The sequence below is a fragment of the Mercenaria mercenaria genome, unplaced genomic scaffold, assembly GCF_021730395.1.
Source record: "Mercenaria mercenaria strain notata unplaced genomic scaffold, MADL_Memer_1 contig_3919, whole genome shotgun sequence".
Classification (NCBI taxonomy): domain Eukaryota; kingdom Metazoa; phylum Mollusca; class Bivalvia; order Venerida; family Veneridae; genus Mercenaria; species Mercenaria mercenaria.
The window spans coordinates 44,934-68,536 of NW_026462106.1; the positions used below are offsets into that span (position 1 = coordinate 44,934).

The 23,603-nt window shown below is 34.3% G+C and overlaps 1 protein-coding gene across 2 annotated transcripts; it reads right to left on the reverse strand.

Annotated features, from left to right (window-relative positions):
• Positions 1 to 445: 445 nt before the first annotated feature.
• Positions 446 to 21,374, reverse strand: LOC128553523 (fibropellin-1-like). Of its 2 annotated transcripts, XM_053534707.1 has the most exons (14): positions 21,085 to 21,374; positions 16,955 to 17,122; positions 16,629 to 16,669; positions 16,059 to 16,178; positions 15,055 to 15,177; positions 14,590 to 14,712; positions 13,885 to 14,007; positions 13,420 to 13,542; positions 12,886 to 13,008; positions 7,781 to 7,894; positions 6,414 to 6,527; positions 4,905 to 5,063; positions 4,116 to 4,158; positions 446 to 3,738 (listed from the first exon to the last, which is right to left on the reverse strand). In XM_053534707.1, exons 1-14 carry the CDS (start codon positions 21,357 to 21,359, stop codon positions 3,615 to 3,617), a joined length of 1,773 nt encoding a protein of 590 aa, XP_053390682.1. In that variant the 5' UTR covers positions 21,360 to 21,374; the 3' UTR covers positions 446 to 3,614. The 2 variants fall into 2 exon arrangements, with proteins under 2 accessions (XP_053390682.1, XP_053390681.1); XM_053534706.1 differs by lacking the exons at positions 446 to 3,738; positions 4,116 to 4,158 and adding an exon at positions 4,198 to 4,611.
• Between the last annotated feature and the right edge of the window lie 2,229 nt (positions 21,375 to 23,603).

Genomic DNA, 23,603 nt, shown 5'->3' on the forward strand with positions numbered 1-23,603 from the left:
GGGAAACATTAACTTTGTGAGTTATTTCCCTTTAACATGAAAAATATTTCGTTACATTTCTTTTGTCTATTTTTTCATCCGTCCCCTTCAGTTTACATAACAATATTTTAAAATTGTGTAAAGTTTCTTAAAGTGCGCAAAACAAAACAAAGGGCAGAAAGATCTATTTCCATCTAAGAAAAGGGAAGTAATTCTTATTCATCTGACTAATATTGTATAATATTCACTACTCTTTAGTATTTACTGTAAAGACAAAACAAAACAAAACAAAAATATTATTAGCCTGCAGTTTGATTTATCCCAATTTTTGTCTGTAAAATTTTAATGAATATAAAGACTCGTATTTTAAGAGTGATATATTTAGTGGATGACATTTTGCAATTCTTGAGTGCTATAGTGTAAACAACATGGTGTCACCAAATAAAAAAATAATTAATAACTCAGCTCAGTTTAACATCTGTTTATTAATGTTCATACATATTATTTTCCAGGCAATCGTTGGTAATCTTTTTCTACCAACTAAATGACAGTAAAATTTTTAATTGCATCTTACATGATTGACAGATATAAAAACAGTTTATCTAAACGAAATTAATTAGCTTGAATGTAATTTGTAACTAAGGTTTTACAAAACTGCAAAGTTATATTATTCTACGTAAAATGATTACAGCATTTCTATTGACTTGCCTAGTATATATATTATTCTTATTCACGTGGGCGTTTTATGATAACACCATACAAATGTATTGTTTACTTATTAGACACATGTAAAGCAATATAATTAATTATCTATATTTCTCCTGGTATGAAAGGCATAGGTAGAACTTGTGTATAATAAGTGCATGTAAACCTCGCTAAAAGTTTTTGGTAGGTGTATTCAATATACTTGCGAAGTTTCAAGTCGTATAAGTAACAGATACATTAATCGTTGATTAATATAACAATTCAATGACATAAACCTGAAAACATACATTAAGGCTTACATTTAATAAAATTTATGCCTCGCTATATACTAAACTGGGAACAGGACAACGCCAATCATCTTTGTCTACCGTTGCTTTAACAGCAGCAGGCCTGCCAGAACGTTTCCTTCTTTCAGACTAACATTATCCCCTTTAAACAAAGCAAAAACAGAAGCGATAAAAGGTCATCGGCAGACTGCAATGCCGACTCACAATTTATCATAAATCTGGTTTGTTGGCAATTGAAAGCAAGCCGGGCTGTCGAATCAAGGACTACATTTAATTTATCTGCATTATAGCGTTCCTCTTTTTAGCCGGTAACAGGAGATGTGAGGGGTGCTGAACACTTATGAACAGACCAAGTCAAACCGTGTCTGCTTTAATATTCCTTTGGTGCATTCTATGCCTCAAAAGGTCCTTCTTGTAATTTAGCATGAGCCTATAGCGGAGCTCCACGTGACCAGTATTTCCAACGTATTTAGACAAATATAGCGATGTATCTCGTATACAAGGATAAATTATTGCGATCATATATCAAACCATTTGATAAATGTAAGTGATAATTAGAACCAGTGCATGTATATACATAAACATTTACTAGATCAAAATTGAGCCGCACCATGAGAAAACCAACATAATGCATTTGCGACCAGCATGGATCCAGACCAGCATGCGCATCCGTGCAGTCTGGTCAGGATTCATGCTGTTCGCTTTCAAAGCCTATTGCAATTAGAGAAACCGTTAGCGAACAGCATGGATCCTGACCAGACTGCGCGGATGAGCAGGCTTGTCTGGATCCATGCTGGTCGCAAATGCACTATGTTGGTTTTCTCATGGTGCGGCTCAAATCATTGTGAGTACAATACACATAGCATAATATTAATTGAAAGCATAGTATTGAAAAAGCAAAATAAAAAAGTATGGAACAAGGAATATATTGCGTAGTGCATGACACTTTTAGACAAAATATCAAACATTTTACAATGCATAGTTATATTCAAGTGTTGACATTAGATGTATATGCAATGGATCTGCCATAACTGAAACAATGGCTTATCAGTCTTATCATTGTCTTTATACAAGCTAGACGAAGTATCGTTGGGTTTTTATCATAACTGTATGCCTAACGCTTGAATCTCTATGTAAAAGGTAAAACATCCATGATTTGACATCATGTGTATTAATCTATATACACACATCGTAACGAATCAGATTTAAAAAAAACGAATAATTAATGCAGTTACTAATTCTTTCTTTTTTGAGTCGCATTTAAAATTTACTGTGCATGATCTCGATAACTAATGGTATCAACACATTACTGTTTTGACTTGCCTATTGTTTGCTTATGGTATAAGCATGCATTCCCAGATTTTGGTATGCTCAATACGTGTATGTAGATACCTAACGTGTTGTCTATAGGAACATGAATCGCCATGAAATTGTCTCGTTACATGTAATCATATGTTTATACAATAATATCGAGAAAGTTGCCAGTCTAAACATAATCATATCTGGAAAGGAGCAAGTCTAAACATAAATTAATCGAAAGAGTAGCCAGTCTAAAATAATTAAATCGTGAAAAGATCCAGTCTAAACATTACTTATATCGTGTACCGCGTACGAGAAGAAAAACAATAGAATTCTCTATAAGTATATTTCGTAAGTATGGTGCGTAAGCATATCAAAAAATACACGGAATAAAACCAAGCTCGACATAGGTATACTGACACACACGCGATTTCAGCGAAACATTATATTTTCTAGATATTTCATTTGTTTCCTTTTAATATTTTAACGCAAATTTCGCGTTAGTGCTTGAAACTGCCATGATATACTTGGTAGCTATTACGATAATATTCTAAACTTTCCAGTAAAGTTGTGCATTTTTCTGAAAACATTATCACAATATATTATTGTTTTCAAGATATGCTTTGTATTTCCAGGAAATTTTAGGCTATTGAGATACAGTTTTCAGAAAAGTTCGAAATATAAAGATAAAGATAATTGCTTAAAGTATCGAGAGCTATCTTGCTAATAAATGGTAACTGTGGGCACTTACCCAAAAAATATCGAAATACTAATGTAAATTATGGCAATAATATTTCCAGGTAACTTTCAATTATTGAGATAATCTTTCAGAAAGCTTCGCTTTATCAAGATACATTTTTAAGTATCGCGATAGCTACCTAGTTATCTCATGGCAGAAATATGATATGGTTATGCTACCATATCAAATAAACCAGTAGTTGCATACTGTTATTTTATAATCCCATGAAATATACAACAAAATAAACCAAAACGCAACAATATATTAATATTTGCGAACGAATAAAACAAACATTAGGACAATAACGAAACTAACATCCTATGTAAATGTGCTATAAACAAAAATATAATGTTTTATAAGAGTTACATCTAAAAAACTATTAATAGCGTTAGTGCTTAAAGGAATAGAAACAATAGGATATATAAAAAATTATACGATAGAAAATCAGCGAAAATTAATGGACTGAAATATAAACTCATACTGTAGTGATGGAAAAATATTAATTCTGGTGTTGTCATAGTTATTTTAGTTATCTATTGTCTTTTACTCAGACACATGCTGCTTCCTGCCACAACTATTCCTTTGCACGTGTAACCGCATTCGGGTTATTCAGATGGCTTTTCTTTCGAATCGCAACTCGCTTTAGATGTTCTGATTGTTGCGGGCTCCTCCATGTTGGCTGCTTCAGAGAAATACGTGTAGTTTCCGTAATAAAACGGATTTTGGTGTCTGAAAATCAGAATTATTTTTTTACGTGCTTAATTACACAGTTGAATTTCAAACGAAATACTGAAAAAAATATGATTAATTGTGCATGGTGAGTTACATTGTAAAAACGTTTGAAAGAAATAAGAAAATAATGGAATAGATATGTCGGTTATGTTTTTTCCTAGGTAAGATCAGTATCACGAACCGGAAGTGTGATTAAAAAGGAACAACTTGTATTAACATTAGAAATGATATACAGGTCCGTCTTAATATTTAACATTTTTATTTTGTTTCGGTATGTAGCAAGATATACAGCAGTTGAACAACAAAAAGTTATAAGCTGTACTGATTTAACTGTCATTTAAAAAGAAACAAAAAAAAAAACAAAATCAACTTACGCTTGAGTCGATTCTTCGGTAGGGCGTTGTTGTAAAGAGTGACCTGTTATAATGAAAGCAGTTGACTGTACTAGCCATTTAGCATAATATGTCAGCTGAGCTGAGCGTTATAAACACGTTTATTATATCTGACATTTGAAATGGGTGGACACGGATATCGTCCGTCAACAAAAAAGGTGTATTTTCTTCAATGATAAGTTATTGGTTCACTGATTGATCTGACACGTTATCCTTAATCATTAATATAGTTCTGCAACTTCACCTGGGTCCATGGTACATATATATCATAAGGGGCAGTTAACTTAACCAGTGTTCCCGGATTCTGTACCAGTACAAACCTGTTCTCCGCAAGTAACTTCTAACTTCCCAACAGATCTACGGATAGCGGGGCCGTAAGTTTGATCTACGGGCGAGTCGTACGCTTTTTGTGACGATTTGATAGAATACTTAGTGTCTGAAATCAATCGTCCTCCACCGCTGATTCGTGCACAACCTCCTATTGAGTTAAACGGACTGCATAATTATTAAAATAGAAAAGCTGCTAGTATCTTGACTTTAATGTATATAATAAACAGTGCTTTGAAAGACGACGGGCTCGCACAGAAAAAAAAGAGTAAAAATCCATTCAAACTGACAGAGAAGTAATCTGACCGATTTGTTTAATAACTCTTGTGTTAAATCTCATTTGTCGTAACTAAGTAAATGTTGGATACTTTTATGATCAGAAAAAATTAATTGCTGGATCAGAGGTAACACTGTATAAGCATACAAAATACGAATAAAGTTTACCATTTCGATTAAATAAGGAAAGTCCTTTCCATTTCATGATCACAACAACTCCGGCTGTAAGAATGATGATTGCGAGAACAACTCCAATAATCAACCCAATGGTAGAAATACTACTGTCTGTTGCCCCTGGTTTACCATCTAGAGTGCTTACAACTGTTACTGAAACAAAAGACTACATTAAAAATCGGGGTTTTCTCTGTTCTGACATATATTTGTTCATTTTATCAATCAGTATGCCTAATAACATAATGGACAAAACTAGGTCAAACATTTCCGTAGAACTGTCTTGAACTAGTTCCTTAATATACGATATTGTATGGCACTCCAGATGCTGGCGTTTTTTATGTATTTTGAACTGACTGTGTTTTAAATTGACGCCAATCACGTCAACCGCCAAAATAAAACCTTACCAGAAATGCCCACTGCTAGAATAAAATACTTAATGTAGACAATCTGAATTTAACTCAGATTAAAACTGTTGTTTCCGGTTATTATCGCATAAATGTCCACATTGCCCGTCTAATCGTTATCAACTTGGATCAAACAAGCGAAATTCTGGCTCTTTGTGGCAACTGGGCTACGGAAGATTCTGATTTTAAACGGTCGTATTGAAATTACAAGAAACTGTCATGCTGACATTTGTTAGACAGTTTTATTTATATATTTATCTAAAATAAGAACAATATTCCGCGTATTACAAGTAGTATCTCTAACACCAAGTTGTTTTTATCAGAAACATTTTACAATGACTTAGTAATACATTAGCGGGGTATGAAAACCTCGACGCCACGTCAGAATGTGTACATCCGTCAACGTCATCTACGTAATCGTAAACTTACAGAGAAATCAACTGCGAATATAGTCATTGGGACAAGGGGTCGCCGAATCCATCGATGTGATAACAGATAATGGAATCATCGTTGTTTTCCACATTACTAGTATATTTTCAACACGCAATACCGCATTACCTCCCTTCAGAAACGTGCGGCAGGTGCTTCCCTTAAATTACATGTTGACTGCTCCGTTTTATAGTGAGGATGTTTAGATTTGGCGCAACTAATGGCGGCGGCGGCCGATATAGCCAAAATGAAAACCCCATCAAAAATAGTACTTATACAGTATTCCATCCTTTACCGTTGATTTTGCTTTATTACGGATTTTGATATAGTAGCAACAGCCAAAACAATGACACTTACTGTTTCCAAACTTTACTTCACTATAAGGGGGCCTTTGTGGCCGAGAGGTTAAGGTCGCTGATTTCGAATCCCTTGCTCCTTACCGCTATGAGTTTGAAACCTCGCTTTGGGTGTAAATTTTATATGTGAGGAATCCATTTAGCTGGCTGGTTCTAGGCTAGTACGCGTCTGTGCCTGGAACAATGAACGAAAGGGACCATGGCGTCTTCTGCCACTATGAAAACAGCTTGGAAGTCACCATATGGCCTATAATTGTGTCGGTGTGATGATAACCCCAACAACAACAAGCTTCACTGTTGATATTGATAGATACCGTTCTGACAGTTGATACCATAGAAACCAGACAAACACGTGCAGTTGTAAAAGTTAATGCCGTCAGTGCAATTTCCATCATTGTGGCATGGATTCGGTTTACAGTCGTCGATATCTGTGAATTATTTTGTAAATATATTTCGCATATATTAACATATGACAGAACAGAGCAGAACAGAACAGATTGTATTAAAAACCATGCAGATTTTAGTGTTTTTTACATGGTTAAGTTTAAACACCGTACAAACAAGAAATATATGGTAATAATACATGCATATCGATATACTGAAAATCAAAGTTACGCGAATGAATTCTCTAATCTTTTAGGTCTATTTCAATAAACGTAATATAATTTCGTATTATCTCATTTTATTTCTCTTATTTGTTTCTTGTCAAAAATGATCAACACTAATTTCAGCAAGGTTAATTGCATGATGATATCAAGTTTACCTAACTTGTTTGCAACACCTGCCTGGAATAAAACCAGTTAAGTTCTAAGGACTTGTGATTTTCTGTTTTCACTGTAATAAAACACCTTAACTTGTTGCAATATGTACCAGCTCTTTATGTTAGTCTAAAAATAGGCCTCTAGATTTTCGTCACATGTGAACAAAGTGCAGGAGGCAATTAAAATTTGATGTTTGATCGAAATGTTTTTGGGCATATAGGAGTTATTAAAACCTTCCTTTAAGTTATATAACTAGTAGTTGATACCGTTTTGACAATTTTCGCCATCATAACCTTCCATGCAAGTACATGTATAACCACTGACTCTGTCTGTGCATGTTCCATTGTTTACCGTGTAGGGAGACTGCGATTTATGAACGCGGCTTTCCCTATCGAATATTTATCTTTGTTTCTTTCTACTTTCCCTTAACACCACCCCTTTTATCTACCCCTTACCGATCGCCCCCCCCCCCCCCCACACACACACACTCACACACGCACACTTTTTGTATTTTGCATATAATTATTATGCACTTGTTGTTGGATTTTTGAAGCAATCCGACTTCTAGATTTTTCCGTTACACATCTTTTTGCTGCGGGCCTACTTTGCGATGCATGGCCCCGTGACTATGTTTGGGATGCTCTGTACTTCCGAGAAACCCTACTGAACCTTTTATATTTCATCCTGTAAGGCCTTTTGAAAACCAGATTATAGCAGTTGTAACAACATTATTGGATATTTTTTTTAAATTTTACGATATTTTTTAACACCAACGCTAATTGCTGTATAAATTCAATTTGACCGTTTCTCAGTTTAAATATCTATTGGAATTAACAAACCTTGGTGAACGCATTGCTATTTTTGGGAACTGAGCTTTCATTAATTTTGTCTTATGCAACAATGTATCAAAGAAGAAGTACCGAATTCACAGTTAGCACCAGAATATCCATGTACACATATACAATCGTATCCATTAATACTGTCTGTGCAGTTGGCGTCGTTTTGGCATGGTGATGATGCACATTCAATTATTTCTGGAAAATAATAAATAAGTGCATGTAAAGCTTCCAAAAGTATATGTACATTTAGCATTTATATCACAGTTGTTACTACCATCAGTAAATTAATCAATGTTTCAAATTATGAGTTAGAAATTCTTCTTTTTTGTACGTTTTACCAAACGGTAAATACTTACGAGTAATTTAATAAGACAATATTTTCAGGTCTATGTTAAAAATGCTCACTCTTTTTCCTTAGGCTAACCAGACATGGCAAAATATTTTACCTGAACATGATGTTCCATTACCAGAGTACGATTTTCCCATATAATGACCCTTTATATAGCGTGACTCTGTCACAATAGGAAATGAAGCAAAATACTTTTAACGGTATCTCATCCTTTTTATATATTAAAATTACAAGGTGTTATTTCCTCTAATATACTACTCTAAACAAAGCACAAGGTCGCTTGGAAGTCCTAATATTGAGAGAAGGTGTCTGATAATGATTAATTAATTGTTTTAAATAAGTCATCGAAATATTAGAGTGAAATATATCTGGTATTTCCACATTGAAAACTATCAAATATAAATTTGTTTCACTGGTGAGAAACTATAGAATTGTCAAAAAGACAAATAAAAAGAAAATTATTTTGTTTTACACTTAAGAACGAAATATCTTTGTCTCATGATTAGCACATTCTACATTTTCTTTCGTTGCTATGATACAAGTGAAAATATTGCATCTGGGGTTCAATCACGAACATGCTTTTAATCTTACACTGAAGAAAACAAATATTCTCGAAATTATTCTTAATTTTCTGTAAATCTTTTGATAGCGACATTCTTAACTTGCACAAAAATGCAACAACTTGAAATATTTTATGAATTCTTGACTGAAGTTTAATAGCCGGTATAAAAATGATGTCAAAATTAAATCTGAAAGTTACTAAAATCATTTACAAGACAGTATTCATTCTTTAAGAATGGAAAGAGGAAGCCAACATATACAAATACAAATACAAATACATGGCATTTATATAGCGCAAAAATTATAAAATATTCTATTGCGCTTTACAATTACATAGCACACATTTAACATATATACATACAAAATATGAACAGGATTCTAGAACTTAGATTTAAAGATTTGGACATGTATAAATACTATTTTACACCACTTCTGATATTTTGTATTTTAACAAGACTACACTCATTGTTCATGAAACTGCCTAAATAAATGTGTTTTCAGTTTTGATCTAAAGCTGGCTTCAGACTGAATGTTTTTCAGATAGCTAGGCAGATCGTTCCACCATTTGGGACCAACGACCGCCATAGATCTGTCTGCTAATTTTGTTCGCCGTCTAGGGATGTTAAAGTTAGTGTCACTTTGTGAGCGAAGTCTGTATCGTTGTCGAGTAGGTACAAACATTTCCCTCAGATATACTGGAGCTGTACCATTGATGACACGGAAGACTATTACTAAAACTTTGAACATGACTCTAGCCTTAACTGGAAGCCAGTGTAATTCTTTCAGAAGTTCGGTACTTGGTTTTTCATAGGAAGCATTCTTGACTACTCTAGCGGCATGATTTTGGACTCGCTGTAGTTTATTGATTTGGTAGGCTGGAATTTCTGTAAATAAACTGTTGCAGAAGTCAATGTGAGAATGAACCAATCCATGCACTAATGATTCAGTTGACTTTTGTGTGAGATGTTTCCGTATTGCCCTAAGGTTTCGTAACTGCACATGAGCTATCTGACATTTTTTCTGAATGTGATGGTCAAAGTTGAGTGTATTGGTCATAGTTACACCTAGGTCTCTGACATGATCGACGCATTTTACGTCACACCCACCAACGTTTACACTTGTGATGTTCAATTTCGCTAACTGTTGTCTTGTTCCATACATAATAATTTCAGTTTTAGATTGATTCATTTTCAGTTTGAAGGTTGTCATCCATTTTATGATTTCATTGAGACAACTGTCGAGTTGTTGAAGAACAGTTGTCTCATTTTGAGAATTTCCCGCTTGAATTTTTAACGCAATCTTGTGGTCGTCCGCGTATCCATAGAGATCAGCTGGATATTTCTGCACCACTCGGTTGAGAGCCGATATATACAGGGTAAAGATCACTGGTCCGGCACAAGAACCCTGCGGGACACCAAACCTCAGTGGCTCCGTGTCAGATGCTGACTGTTCAACTAAAACTTTCATTGTTCTGTTCGTGAGATAAGATTCTATCCATTTCAAGGGAGTGCTATGTATACCAAAGTCATCTTGAAGGATTTGAATCAGTATCGGGATATCGATGGTATCGAACGCTGCACTCAAGTCGATCATGACCACGATTGTTATTTGATTTTCATCTATGGTTTCCAAAAGATCATTATACATTTTGACCATTGCTGTTTCAACCCCATGATATTTTCTATAGGCACTTTGGTAAGCTGGGAGGAGATTGTTAGCTTCAATATGCTTGTTGATTTGATTTAGTGCAGCTTTTTCAAGAATTTTTGGAGAGGAATGTTAAATTTGACACTGGGCGATAGTTTTGCAGTTCAAGTGGGAGACCTTTCTTCTTCAACAAAGGTTTTATCACAGCACTTTTCCATTCCTCAGGGAACACACCAGATAGCAGTGATCGATTTACAATTTCTGTCACAACGGGAGCAAGTTGTGAAAAATGCTCCTTTAATTTCTTAGTTGGTATCACATCAAGTTCACAAGTTGTAGATTTTGATGCATATACAAGTTTCAAAATATCGTTTTCGGAAAGTGGTTTGAACGCAGTAAATGTATTCATAATCACAGGTGGATTTGAGTAGGAAGAATTACCATTGGGTGCTTCAGTTGATATGTTGTCAAGATCATTTCTCAACTTGATTATTTTATCAGCAAAGTATCGTAGAAAGTCATTTGCCAAAGATACTGCACTTGTGTATAATGGGAGCGGATTGTCCTTCGACCTTCCCAGTAAATCGGATGTTACAGCATATAGCTTTTTGATGTTTCCTTCAGCTTCTCCAATCTTGTTATGGTAGTACTCATCCTTGGCCCTAAAAAGTTCAGCACTATATACATTTCTTACACCACTATACACTTTCTTTGAAAGGTCAGATTTGTCATTCATAAAGATTTTTCTATTGATCGTTTGTATTGTTTCAGCTGTTTTAGGTATCCAGAGTACCAAGGAACTGTCGATCTACAGAGAATAGTTCTTTCCATTAGAGGGGCATGTTTCTGAACAATGTCGGACGTGATTCTAGTGAACTCAGACACAAGATCATTGACATTGGACGAGTTCACTACAATGTTATTTAATTGACCGAATTCTGATTGTAATATGTCACTGGATACAGATTTCCAATTTCGAGATTTGATTTCTTTCCTGATCAAGGGAGGGCGGCACTGTTCAATGTTACAACTAACAAAGCAGTGGTCAGAGATGTAATAGTCTGGCAAAGGTTCTGAGACATTCACACGTTTGTCTTCTAGCTTTGTGATCATCAGGTCAAGAATATGACCACCAGAATGAGTAGGAGCATTGACATGTTGAACCAGTCCAAAAGATCTCAAACACTGCTGAAATTGTTTTGTGTAGCAGTCTGACTTATTATCCATGTGGATGTTAAAGTCACCTAACAGCACCAGAGACTCGGATCTTGTCGTTATTTGTTCAAGAAACTCAGTGAATTCTGTCATAAACATAGCCTGAGTTACTGGGTGTCTCTCCGAATATGGCGGTCTATATATACCAAAGATGTAGAGGATGAATGACTGACTACGTACTTTCCATTCAGCACATTCAAAGGACTGAAAGGTTTCTGCTGGGCATCTTGACACTTTGAGATTGTTTCTGTATAACAGGGCAAGTCCTCCACCTTTACGGTCGGGTCTCGGGACATCATCAAGCAGTAACCATCCTGAGACAATTCCCCCCTGACAACGTCATCACCATCCGGCTGTAGCCAAGTTTCAGTGATCACACAGAGGTCTATACCCTCCTCTAATATGTGCTGGAGAAGGTCAGCAGACTTTCCTCGCACAGACCTTATGTTCACAGTTGAAAGTTTCAGTTGTTTCTTTCTTTGGGCATTCAATAAAAATGAATGATCTAGTTTAATTTGGATCAAATTTGAACGTTCCTGTTGTTTCTTTCTGTGTGCATTTGATATAAATGTATGATCTAGTTTAATTTGGGTCGAATTTGTCAAGTGAATATCAGCTTTAGATTTTATCCTCGGGCGACCAGCTCGTTTACCTCTGTATTTCAAAAGATTATACTTTTTCAACATAGCTAATGTTTCTTTATTCGGTATTGTATACCTCCTAGGCACATCTCTATAATCCAGTAATTGGTCTCTACTGTACTGTCTACCTGTACACGGATTAGCCATAATTTCGAGTGAGATGTTGTTCACCAAAACTGACTGAAATTATTGAAACGTTACCCCAATATTTGTCAAATTACGATTGTTTTACATCAAAGTTATTCGTAAATCCAATGAAAATTCCACGAAATAAATTCTGCAGTATGTTGGTCACCAGTTTATTTAAAACTGAGCCAAAAATCCAATCTCTAGAATCACTGGCTTTTGCAAAATAATCCAATTTTGCAGAGCAGAAAAAATTGCAGCCTACACCTGGCGCAAGACTACATACATCTTTTGTAATGAGAAACAACTCCCATCAATTGCGTGTAAAGTGTGTTTTTATGTTTGCAATATAAGATAACAATGTATCACCTAGTTGGTAAAGCTTTTATGTTTACATAATATTGGAACTTTTACATTATTATAACCAGATATGTTCGTAATTAGCATAACTGAACAAGGATGTTGTCCTGAAAAATTGAATATCGTAGTCCCTTGTCAATAGTAGTCACTTTCAGTCGGTTCCATCGATGTCCGCTATAAACAGGTTATTAATAAATAAAAATTAATGTTAAAAACATTGCCAAATCATTCTCAAGAATGGAAGCTCATTACTTTTCCGATAAACAGAAATTCTTAAATGTAATTACCTGAGCATGTTGTTCCATTACCAGAGTAGCCTTCCTTGCAAGTGCACATAAAGCTTCCAACAGTATTCATACACTCAGCATTCACATCACAGTTGTAATTACCATCATTACATTCATCTGTGTCTGAAAATTTACATAAAATGTTTGCTATATACATTTATTATTTTAGAGGAAAAATATAAGGAGGAACTATACATTCAGTTCCTGGGTACAGTACTTATCTCCCAATCCTTAAGTCAACACCAGTGTTTATTTTTTTTACCTGAACATATTATTCCATTACCAATGTAACCTTCAATGCAACTGCACGTAAAGTTTCCAAAAATATTTGTACATTTTGCATTTATATCACATTTATTGCTATTACTAGTACATTAATCGATGTCTCAATATGTAAAGAAAAAATCCCCTCACTTATTCCTGTTACCACACTGTAAATGTTTACGTGGAATTTATTAAGACAGCATGTTCAGGTCCTAGTTCAAATGCATGTTCATTATCCTCAAGCCAGCCAAACATTGTACAATGTATTACCTGAACATGCTGTTCCATTACCAGAATAACCAGCATTGCAACTGCACGTAAAACTTCCAATTGTATTTGTACATTCAGCATTGGCATCGCAGTTGTTATTACCATCATTACATTCATTAATGTCTAAAATTAAAATACAACATTCGTTTAATACGCTACATATTGTGTAAGTATAATCAAAATAGATAGAGTAAAGAAACACATGTCGTCGTAAGATATATCTGAAAATGTTGCAGGCTTCGTTTGACTAAGCCTGTTCATGGACGGTAGTGGACATGCAAGCTGTCGTCTACGTCCTCTAGACCGGGGCTGATCAGCTCTCAGCATTTATAAATGTTACAAGTACTAAATATATATCATACATACTTACGTAGAATGAATTGATTATTACAAAACTGTCAGGCGTTGCTCAAAGGTGGAAGCTTATTATCTCTCCGATAAACAGAAATGCTAAAATGTAATTACCCAAGCATGTTGTTCCATCACCAGAGTAACCTTCTTTGCAAGTGCACGTAAAGCTTCCAACAGTATTTGTACATTCAGCACTAACATTACAGTTGTGACTATCATCATCACATTCATCTATGTCTGAAAATTTGAATAGAATGTTTTCTATATGCGTCAAAAAAACAAAACAAACAAAAAAAACTGTAGGAATAATCAAAGAGTAAATAATTTAAAGGAAACCACAAGTAAAGACACCAAAACCTGGTCCTGATTAAAGTAGAGCGTCTATATATTTTTATTTGAAAACATAAGTATACCTCGTTTAATATATAAAACAATTTGTACGTATTACTGAACAGTTAATATAATCGAGAAAGAAATAAGTTAGAACCACAAATTCAGATCCTGGATACAGTATTAATCTCCAATTTCTCAATTAAAACAGCAATGTTTAAATGTTTTTTTCCTGAGCATGTTGTTCCATTACCAATGTAACCTTCATTGCAATTGCACGTAAAGCTTCACAGTATTTGTACATTAAGCATTGATTTCAAAGTTGTTGCTACAATCTTTTAACCATCAATGTCTGAATAGGTAAAGAAAAAATCCCCATACTTATTCGTGGTACAATACGGTAAATATTTGGGGGGGTGAGGGGGGGGGAGACATTTTTAAGAAACGGTCATTTTCATTAATCTAACCAGACGTTATAAAATGTTTTACCTGAACAAGCTGTTCCATTACCAGAATAACCATCATTGCAGCTGCACGTAAAACTTCCATCTGTATTTGTACATTCAGCATTTGCATCACAGTTGTTACTCCCGTCAGTACATTCATTAATGTCTAAAATATAAATACAACGTTCGTTTAATACGCTAAATATTGAGTACCTATAACCAAACTCAAAAGAGTGAAAAAAAAAACATTCGTACAGTAAAATATATAAAATATATTGCTGGCTTTGTTTGACTTTGCCTCTTCATGAAAGATAGTGGAAATTCAAGCTATTTTCAATGTACTCTAGCCCAGAGTTGATCAGTTCTCAGCATCTATACATGTCACAAGTACTGAAAGTACATTATACTTATTTACATGGAATTAATTAATTATACAACATAGTTAGGCCTTGCTAAAAATGTAAGCTCATTATCTTTCCGATAATCAGAAATGCTAAAATGTAATTACCTGAGCATGTCGTTCCATTAACAGAGTAGCCTTCATTGCAAGTGCACGTATAGCTTCCAATAGTATTGGTACATTCAGCATTTACGTCACAATTGTTGGTATCATCATAACATTCATCTATGTCTGAAAGATTTCAAGAAAAAGTTTGCCTTTGACCGCAAATATTGTGTACATGCTATAAAATGGTAGATATTTTCGGGGGAAAAATAAGTACAGTCAAACTTTTGTTAAAGACCACTTCTGAACAAAGACTGCCTGGCTCTAAAGACCACATGTTTTGTTTCCCATTTTAACATTTACAGTGCATTTTAACCCGTGAATAAAGACCACCTCTCAATAAATACCACATCTTGGCTCTCCCATGGGTGGTCTTTATAGGCAGGTTTGACTGTAAAGGCAACGCATTCCGGTCCTGATTACAGTAGAAATTTCATTGTCCTCCAGTAAACCCTCGGTGCTGTAATATAATTATCTGGCATCTAGTTACGTTATCGGAGTAACCCTAATTGCAAGTACATTTAAAAATTCCAAAAGTGTTTGTACATTCAGCATTTACAGTACTACTCTCAGTACATTCATTCTTGTCTGAAGCTATATATATACTTCGCTTAACATGTCAAACATTTTGTACGTGGAGGGGTTCTGAATATATGGAGCCTTATTATCACAGAAACTTCTAAAAGACAGAGGTATTGTGGTGGCCGTAAATCACAAGAGGTCGTGTAAGATTCTGATAATAATAGACATGCATTTCTTCAATTAATTAGAACAGGTAACATATATTTCCTGTGACACTGAAATATTGAAAGGTTTTAGGAGGCCGCATCATCTTAAAAACCTCACAAAACTGGTTCACAAAATGTAGTCTTCCAATTTGTTCATGCATTGTGTTTGTTTTATATAATTTGTGGCATTCGTCGGCAAAGATTTGTTCCTATAGTTCTATCCATGGCAGACTTACAAATGTACAAGTAAATAAGTTTTTACTCGCAGTGATTACAAACCTGAATTACAAGTTTCGCCTGAGTATCCATTTTGACAGTTACAAGTAAAATTGCTTATGCCGTCAATACAAGTGGCGCCATTGAAACATGGATCTGGGTCACAGTTATCATTGTCACTACCTGAAATTGATTAAGGCTTTTGCGATTTTGCAACAATTATTGAATACGTCATATAAGCTATGCTTTAGTTTTTATGAATGTGTTGCTGCGGAATCCTAATATGAAGTTTTACATAACGTAAAAAATGTAAGACTTCTATGAATTTCAAAGACTTGAATCCATTTAATTATATTCACTTATATATTCTATATAAAATGTACAATACTCACAGTGCTGGCAATGTGTGTTTAATACCTAATACTTACAGTTTCCATAACAAAAATCACAGTGTTCTTTGATATGACTGTTATATAAAAGCTGGAAGGGAATATAAGTCTAAAAGGACGACGCTTTTAATTTGGTACGCCTTTTATGCAACATCTGTAACATCGATACATACTATATTTAATAATATGTAAATAACGTTGTCGACTGTGTCGAATTTTAACAAACTTCACATTAAAACTTCACCTGCGACATATATCGTTATGCATCTTTCTTTATTGGTGACTCTGTAAAATAAATAAACAGCAACGTTGTCACCTACTACAACATTAATATATTTAATTTTATCTCAGTAAGACTTCGTTAAGGTTATATATTACCATATAATTACGTTGCATAACACGCAAAAACGTTTGTATTAATACTAAATGGCAGTGAAGATGAACTGCTTTGAGAAGAAGTTTCAAGGGGAAGCTTTGAGCAAGTAATTTGATTATTCCTAATATTTTACCTTGTACTGCTTAACTTAAGTTTATATTGAACGAAATCTGTAAATCATTGACATTAAATACCCTGTAGTGTCTAAAGCGTAGAAACATAGAATGTGTTCTTGTCCAGCTTCTGAAACAACAGGACTGTATGTCACCGTCGTTTTGATATAAAACCAGGTTGAATCTTTTGACGTCTCTTCCTTTGTTTGTGTCATTCCTATCGCTAAGATGGTAACTATTTTACTGAAGCTGATAAAAGCAATTTGTTAGTAGATAGAATAACACTGTAATGTTTAAATCAATCTGAATACATGAATTATTACTTTTGTTTTTTCATTATGCCCTAATTTCATTGCTAGTAAAACAACGTTCAACTAAAACACACTTATTTTTCAGAATGAAATCACATAGGGATAATTGGTTTCACCGCTTTGTAGAAAATCATATTTAGTTCTTCAAACATGACCTACAAATGACCTACAAATACATAATTTAAAAAGGTCATAATTATTCAGGAATAAATCAAATAGGATAGTAGGTGAGCTTTACCATTATATATTTTCATGAATCCAGTGGAAGCATAACAAGATGTAATATTTTTTTTTGTTAGCTTCTTTGATGACTGTGGTGTAATAATTGATTTTGTTAGTAGTAAGATGATAAAATTATTAAATTATCATCATTATTATCATCATTTTTATTACTGACAAGGAAATGTGCGTTTATAGGTATTTCAAAATTCGATTTTTATATGTCTAAATTTTCTTTGCAAAATCATTTATCTGGTTTTCAGGGTATTAACTTAAATTTTGTCAACACGATGTTATTACAAACAGTAATAGCACTGGATAACATTATCTAATAATCTAAAATCTAACAATCCATCATGTTGATAAACAAGTTTTTTCCTTATCTCACCTGTATCTGTTTAGCACAAATAAAAAATATCAACACAAACTATTATCTCGTTTACGAGATTACTTTCTCGTAATTTACTAGAAAACATTTTGTAATTTAACTACAAGAAAACATCACAAACCAATTTCATAGGCGTTTTTTTTTGCCTATGAAAAGAATATATTCAAAATCATAAAAACTCGAGTTACATTTTATGAATCAACCCCTTCCTTTTTACCTCCTAATTCCAAGTTTTCACTTCGAAGTTTAAAGAAAGCTTTATCTAAGGTACACATGGATTTTGTTTTAACTCCTGCAGACAAAGCTTCAAATGATACTATTATTATATGACACATTTACTACTGTAACACAGAAATATTACAAAATGAATTGAAACACACGAAAACTGACCAGTTATCACTACAAGATGAAATAATACTGTAAAAAGTCATGTAGATCAATGTATACATTTTAATGTTGCACTTGACGACAATCGGATGAACCTCCCTACTCTTTTTTGGATACCTAAACTACACAAAACTCCATATAAAGCTCGATTAATTGCGTATTCAACCTTATGCACTACAAAAAACTATTTCTCTACTTTTGACTTCTTGTCTTACTGCAATAAAAGACCACGTACAGAAGTATTGCTCAAAGGTATATGATAACTCGGGTGTTAATCCGTTTGGTCCATCAATAACTCTGGAGATGTTATCAAAAAGCTAATTAACAAACATTTCAAATGTTCGAGTATAAGTACTTATGACTTTTCTACTCTTTATATTAATTTACCACATAATCGTTTTATAGAAAAACTGGTAACTTTAATTGAGAAAACATTTGCAAGAGAAAACGTTAATTATCTGGCATTCAACAAAATTAGAGCATTCTTTTCTAACAGTAAGTTTAAGAGATACAACCTATGAAGTTGTGATCAAGTTTGTGAAGCTCTAAGGTTTCTATTAGATAACATACTTATCAAATTTGGCGATAAAATTTACAGACAAATAATTGGTATCCCGATTGGAATTAACTGCGCCCCACTCATTGCTGATTTATTCTTATACTGTTATGAACGAGATTTCATGCTTAGTTTTTCCACTGAGACAGAATTTGAAATTATTGAAGCTTTTAATAGAACCTCAAGGTATCTTGATGATATTTTAAATATGGACAACCTATATTTTTCAGAAATGGCGAAACACATTTACCCAAAAGAGTTACATCTTAACAAGGCTTCAGATTTAGAAGCGTCATTTTTGAACTTAAATTTAACAATTATGAATAATAATCTAGAAACGAAAATATGTGATAAAAGAGACGATTTTAATTTTGAAATTGTCAACTTATCCCACCTTGTCGGAGATGTCCCCCGAGGAAAATCATACGGTGTCCATATTTCACTTATTCGTTTTGCAAGAGCTTGCTCAAAGATAGAGGATTTTAATGATAGAAATCTTCATATCACCAAAAAATATTACAACAGGGTTACCGTTATCATAAGCTACGGAAAGCTTTCAGTAAATTTTACTACAGATCGTCAGAACTGTTAGAGAAATATAATACTAACCTAAAAACACTTCTAAAACTTGGACTTTTTTACTTGGAGATGTAGTTTATAAAATTCGGAAAATTAAACATAGTCCTTATTTTAATCAGATATTTGAAAAATGTGTTAAAAGCTTATAAAAAGAGGATACGATGCGAAAATCGTGAAGCATGTTTGGTGATTGACCCCTCTACAGTTTATCGCTACGCTTTCCTATTCGGTGGTGCGATAACTAATAAAGTGTAAGACTCCATGATGCTTTTCTCCTAAATCCTACATAAGACGGACGGAGGGAGTGGAATTTTGTCTTGTAGCTTTCTTAGCCGTGCTCCTAAAAGTTAGGCTCTTGTTGCTCTGACTTCACTTGTTGAGTACATTGATGTAATTATACCTTAGATTTACCTTTATTTTATGTTTTACTTAATATGATCTGATATTATTTCGCTAATGTTAGAGCCTTTCTCAGCGAGGATTTTATTTACATTGTGTTGTCTAACTTGTTGAAAATAGGGTATGTGCGAGGTTGGCATGCCCTAAACGCGTTTAAACCCCCAGTTTCCTTTATATATGTTACTGACCGTTCCAAGGCGGTGCCCCTATTTTCAATTTGTTTTTTGTCTGTCTTGTATTTTGTGTTGCGTATGTTGTCTTGTTTTTTTGTTAGCGTTTCTTTCCTCTTTCTCCTCATTCCCCCTATCGCCCCCATCCTTTCCTCTTGCAATTGCGTTCCTTTGTTTTGGCATCCCCTCCCCCTTTACTATGAGTAAATTATCGTGCCCACCTTAATTTTGGCTGCCGGAATCCTAAGGCGGTGCCCGATTGTTGTTTTTTCCTGCTTATATGTGTGCATTTGTGTGCTTGTGCGTCTCTGTGTCTTGGGCGGTGTCCTACAGTGTTGTTATATTTTACTTGTCTGTTTATCTATGCTAGTTAGATGTGTGTGGGTGTGTGGGTGTGTGGGTTTGTCATTGGTACATAAATGTCTGCGCTACTGTGGTTTATGTTGTAGTGTAACTGTGATTAAGGAACGTAGCATTCCCTTTGTATATTCATCCTGGTTCTACTTTCCCCTTCAACCCCCTCCCCCAACCCCCTTTCTATCCCTTACCCCTCCCCCCACCCCTATCTATATTTTGGATAAAATTAAAATGTACTTGTTGGATTTTGGAAGCAACCCATTTGTAATATTTTTCCGTTACAGCTTCCCTTTGTTGTGGGCATAATTTGCAAATGCGTGGCTCTGAGGCTGTGTTTGTGGTGCTCTGTGCTTTCGAGAAATCTACCCTTACCTATTATCTTCTGTCAGATTTTGACCACCAATATTTTAGGGCCAATATGTCGAAGGTTACTTTTATTTATGAAATTTGAAGGTTGTAAGTCAAATGGTTTCCAAGTTATTGACTGGACTATGTCCAGGCTTGCAACATTGACCTTTGATATATTGATCCGAAATTTAATAGGGGTCATCTGCTAAGTATGTAGTCAACTGGTTCTGAAGTTACTGCTGGGAACCTCTTATTCCTATTCAGGCCCCTGTGACTTGACTTTCACCCACTGATCGCAAAATAACAAAAATAGCTTGTCCGCTGACAAGATTAATGTGTGTTTGCTGTTTGATGTCTTATAGATATTTCGATATTTTTATAACTGTTTACGTAGAAAGAATTGATAGATCAATAAGGTCTGTAAAATTTGGTTTGTTCTGTAGTGGTAATGTTTTAAAAAGAGATAATAGCAATAGCACGCAAACTTATGTGCCTACGAATTCGTTCCCCGGGCAAATATCGTCACATTTAACGTGTCGCCAGCATCAATGATAAATTGCTCGTTTTCTTCTGGTGTTGGTGATACAAACTCGACCTCTACAGAACATCCACTTCCAGAGTATATATTAACAAGGAACTGTACAGGTATGCTGCTTAAATGTGTGTTCGCCGTTTCATTAGCATAGTCTTCCACTTGCAATGCTACCGCGTAATATCCGATTGTTTGGCTAGCCGTGAAAGAAATGGTACACGTCGTCTGCAAGTAAAACATTTGACAGAATTTATCTAAATATTGTAAACATTAAACACGATTTTATTGGAATTTTAAATCTGTTCGTAATTATGCATTCATACCCATTTTATAATCCATTTGAACTGGCGGCATGCCATAGTAGATTATTGACTTTAGAAATAACCCTAAGATCATTATCGGTTTCCCGATTAAAAGAGTAATAGATTACATAACGAAATTGTTTTCAATCGTTAATTTTCAATGTGAAGATTTAAATATATAGTTATGACAATATTCTAGTTCAACTATTTCTCCTCTTCAATTGATGTTAAATATTTATTCCAACTAATTTATACATAATTTATTTTAGGTCGATTGTGAAGGAAGTTCTACAACTTATATTAATCACTCTCGACACCTCATTCCTGATGGAATCCATCGCCACGAGGGTATGAGAGAAGAGGCCAGTTTCTGCCCTTTTAATGCTGAGCGCCAAGCAAGGGAGCCACTGGTACCATTTTTCACGTCTTTGGTATGACGCGGCCGGGAATCGAACCCACGACCTCCCGCACTCGAAGCGGACGCTCTACCACTAGGCTATCGAGGCAGTAATTTATTCCAACTGAACACCTTGCTTCAAATTTTGTTTGAAAAGTGTCTTCTTCACATAAATTTTATAGTAAAATTACCAGAGTTTTCAATTTTCTTTATTTTAGAGACAAATAAATCATCTTTTCCCAAATTTGATAACTTTTTCGCACATGTATTGGTATTCTTGACTTTTTGAACAATATCATTTAATTCCATCTAATGTTAAAATTTCCTGCTGATGACAAAAAGTAACAAAACTATTCAGCTGTTTCCAAAAATAATAACGTTATGATTCAGCCTAATGTTATTCTTTATTAATTAGAAAGGAACCAATCTGATGCCTTTATATCCAGTTTAGTACCCAGCGAAAAGAATCTAATACTACTTCCATGAGCTCAACAAAAACATTTTAAGCACAACTAATGATGTTGAATTCAATGTAATTTCAAACACTACAGTGTGTTACCAAGGTCCTTAAAACAACGCATATGGAGTCAGGAGAGTCAAGATAATTCTTAAAGATCGTGAAAACTAATGACAAACTTTGACATCTAGAATATGACTCATGACCTTATTAAGTTTGCTGTTATTTTTAACTTCCGGTTTGATTTTCATAAAAGGGCTTTTCTATATTGTAACTTACAATTCATAAATTAAAGCAGATCGATTAAATTTTGTTACAGATATTTTTTTCTGCTTGTACGTGGTCAAATTATTTTATTTTTAATATTGAAGCAGAGAAAACAAAATTAAGTCGGCGTACTTCCATAGATTTTGATGGGTAATACAACAGACCATTAACTGTCTTCCGCGGCAATTAGTTATAAAAATGGCATAGTTAACATCGCATGTGCAGTCATCTATTTCCGGATGTAAACAATGCCGTAAGAAACCGAAACAGAAACGATTAACGATTCCGTGGAAAAATGATTTATACTTCTTGAAGCAAAACATACAACTTACGGTCAAATTATCGTACCAGATATTCGGATTTACTGCTTGCCGTCGCCATTGTTCATTGTTTGCATTCGGGAACTTTTGACGTATTGGAAAACAGACGGAAATACTATACTTCCAATTTCGCGTTTTGAAAAAAAAATCGGTACTAAATTACAAAGTAATAAAATGGAATTTAACCGTAGTCTGTAGCCGTAAATAAAGGGTATAAATGCTTGCAATAATAACTGTTACTGCCGTTTAGTCCAAGATAAGTAAGAATTCCTATTGTTTTAAAAACATGACACTAATTGCGTCATCCATTCACAATTTTTTCTAATAAGAACATAGCTTGGTAATAAAGTTACAATAATTCTGATATATGTCAACCATGGTGTGTCCTTAATGGAGAAACTACAACCGTTGGATTTCGTAAAGTCGTGTCTGCTTAACATTTTTGTAGAACGTCGAAACTATCTTTTAAATACATGTAATTCATTTAATAGGTGTTTTGTAATAAAAAAAAACAGGATCTGTCAGAAACATTTTAAATACAGTAGGTTGACAAAAATTCTTCAACAGGTTTATTAAAAACGTATACCAAACCCAAACCTGACAAGGAAAAATAAAAATATTGGAACTGTTTTTAAACAAAATGTTAATTATTCATCATTTTTATAAGGCTGTGTAGTCTATGCTATTTTTAGTAACATTACAGTTTGGTCGCCAATAACGGATCTTCTCCAATAGCGGATC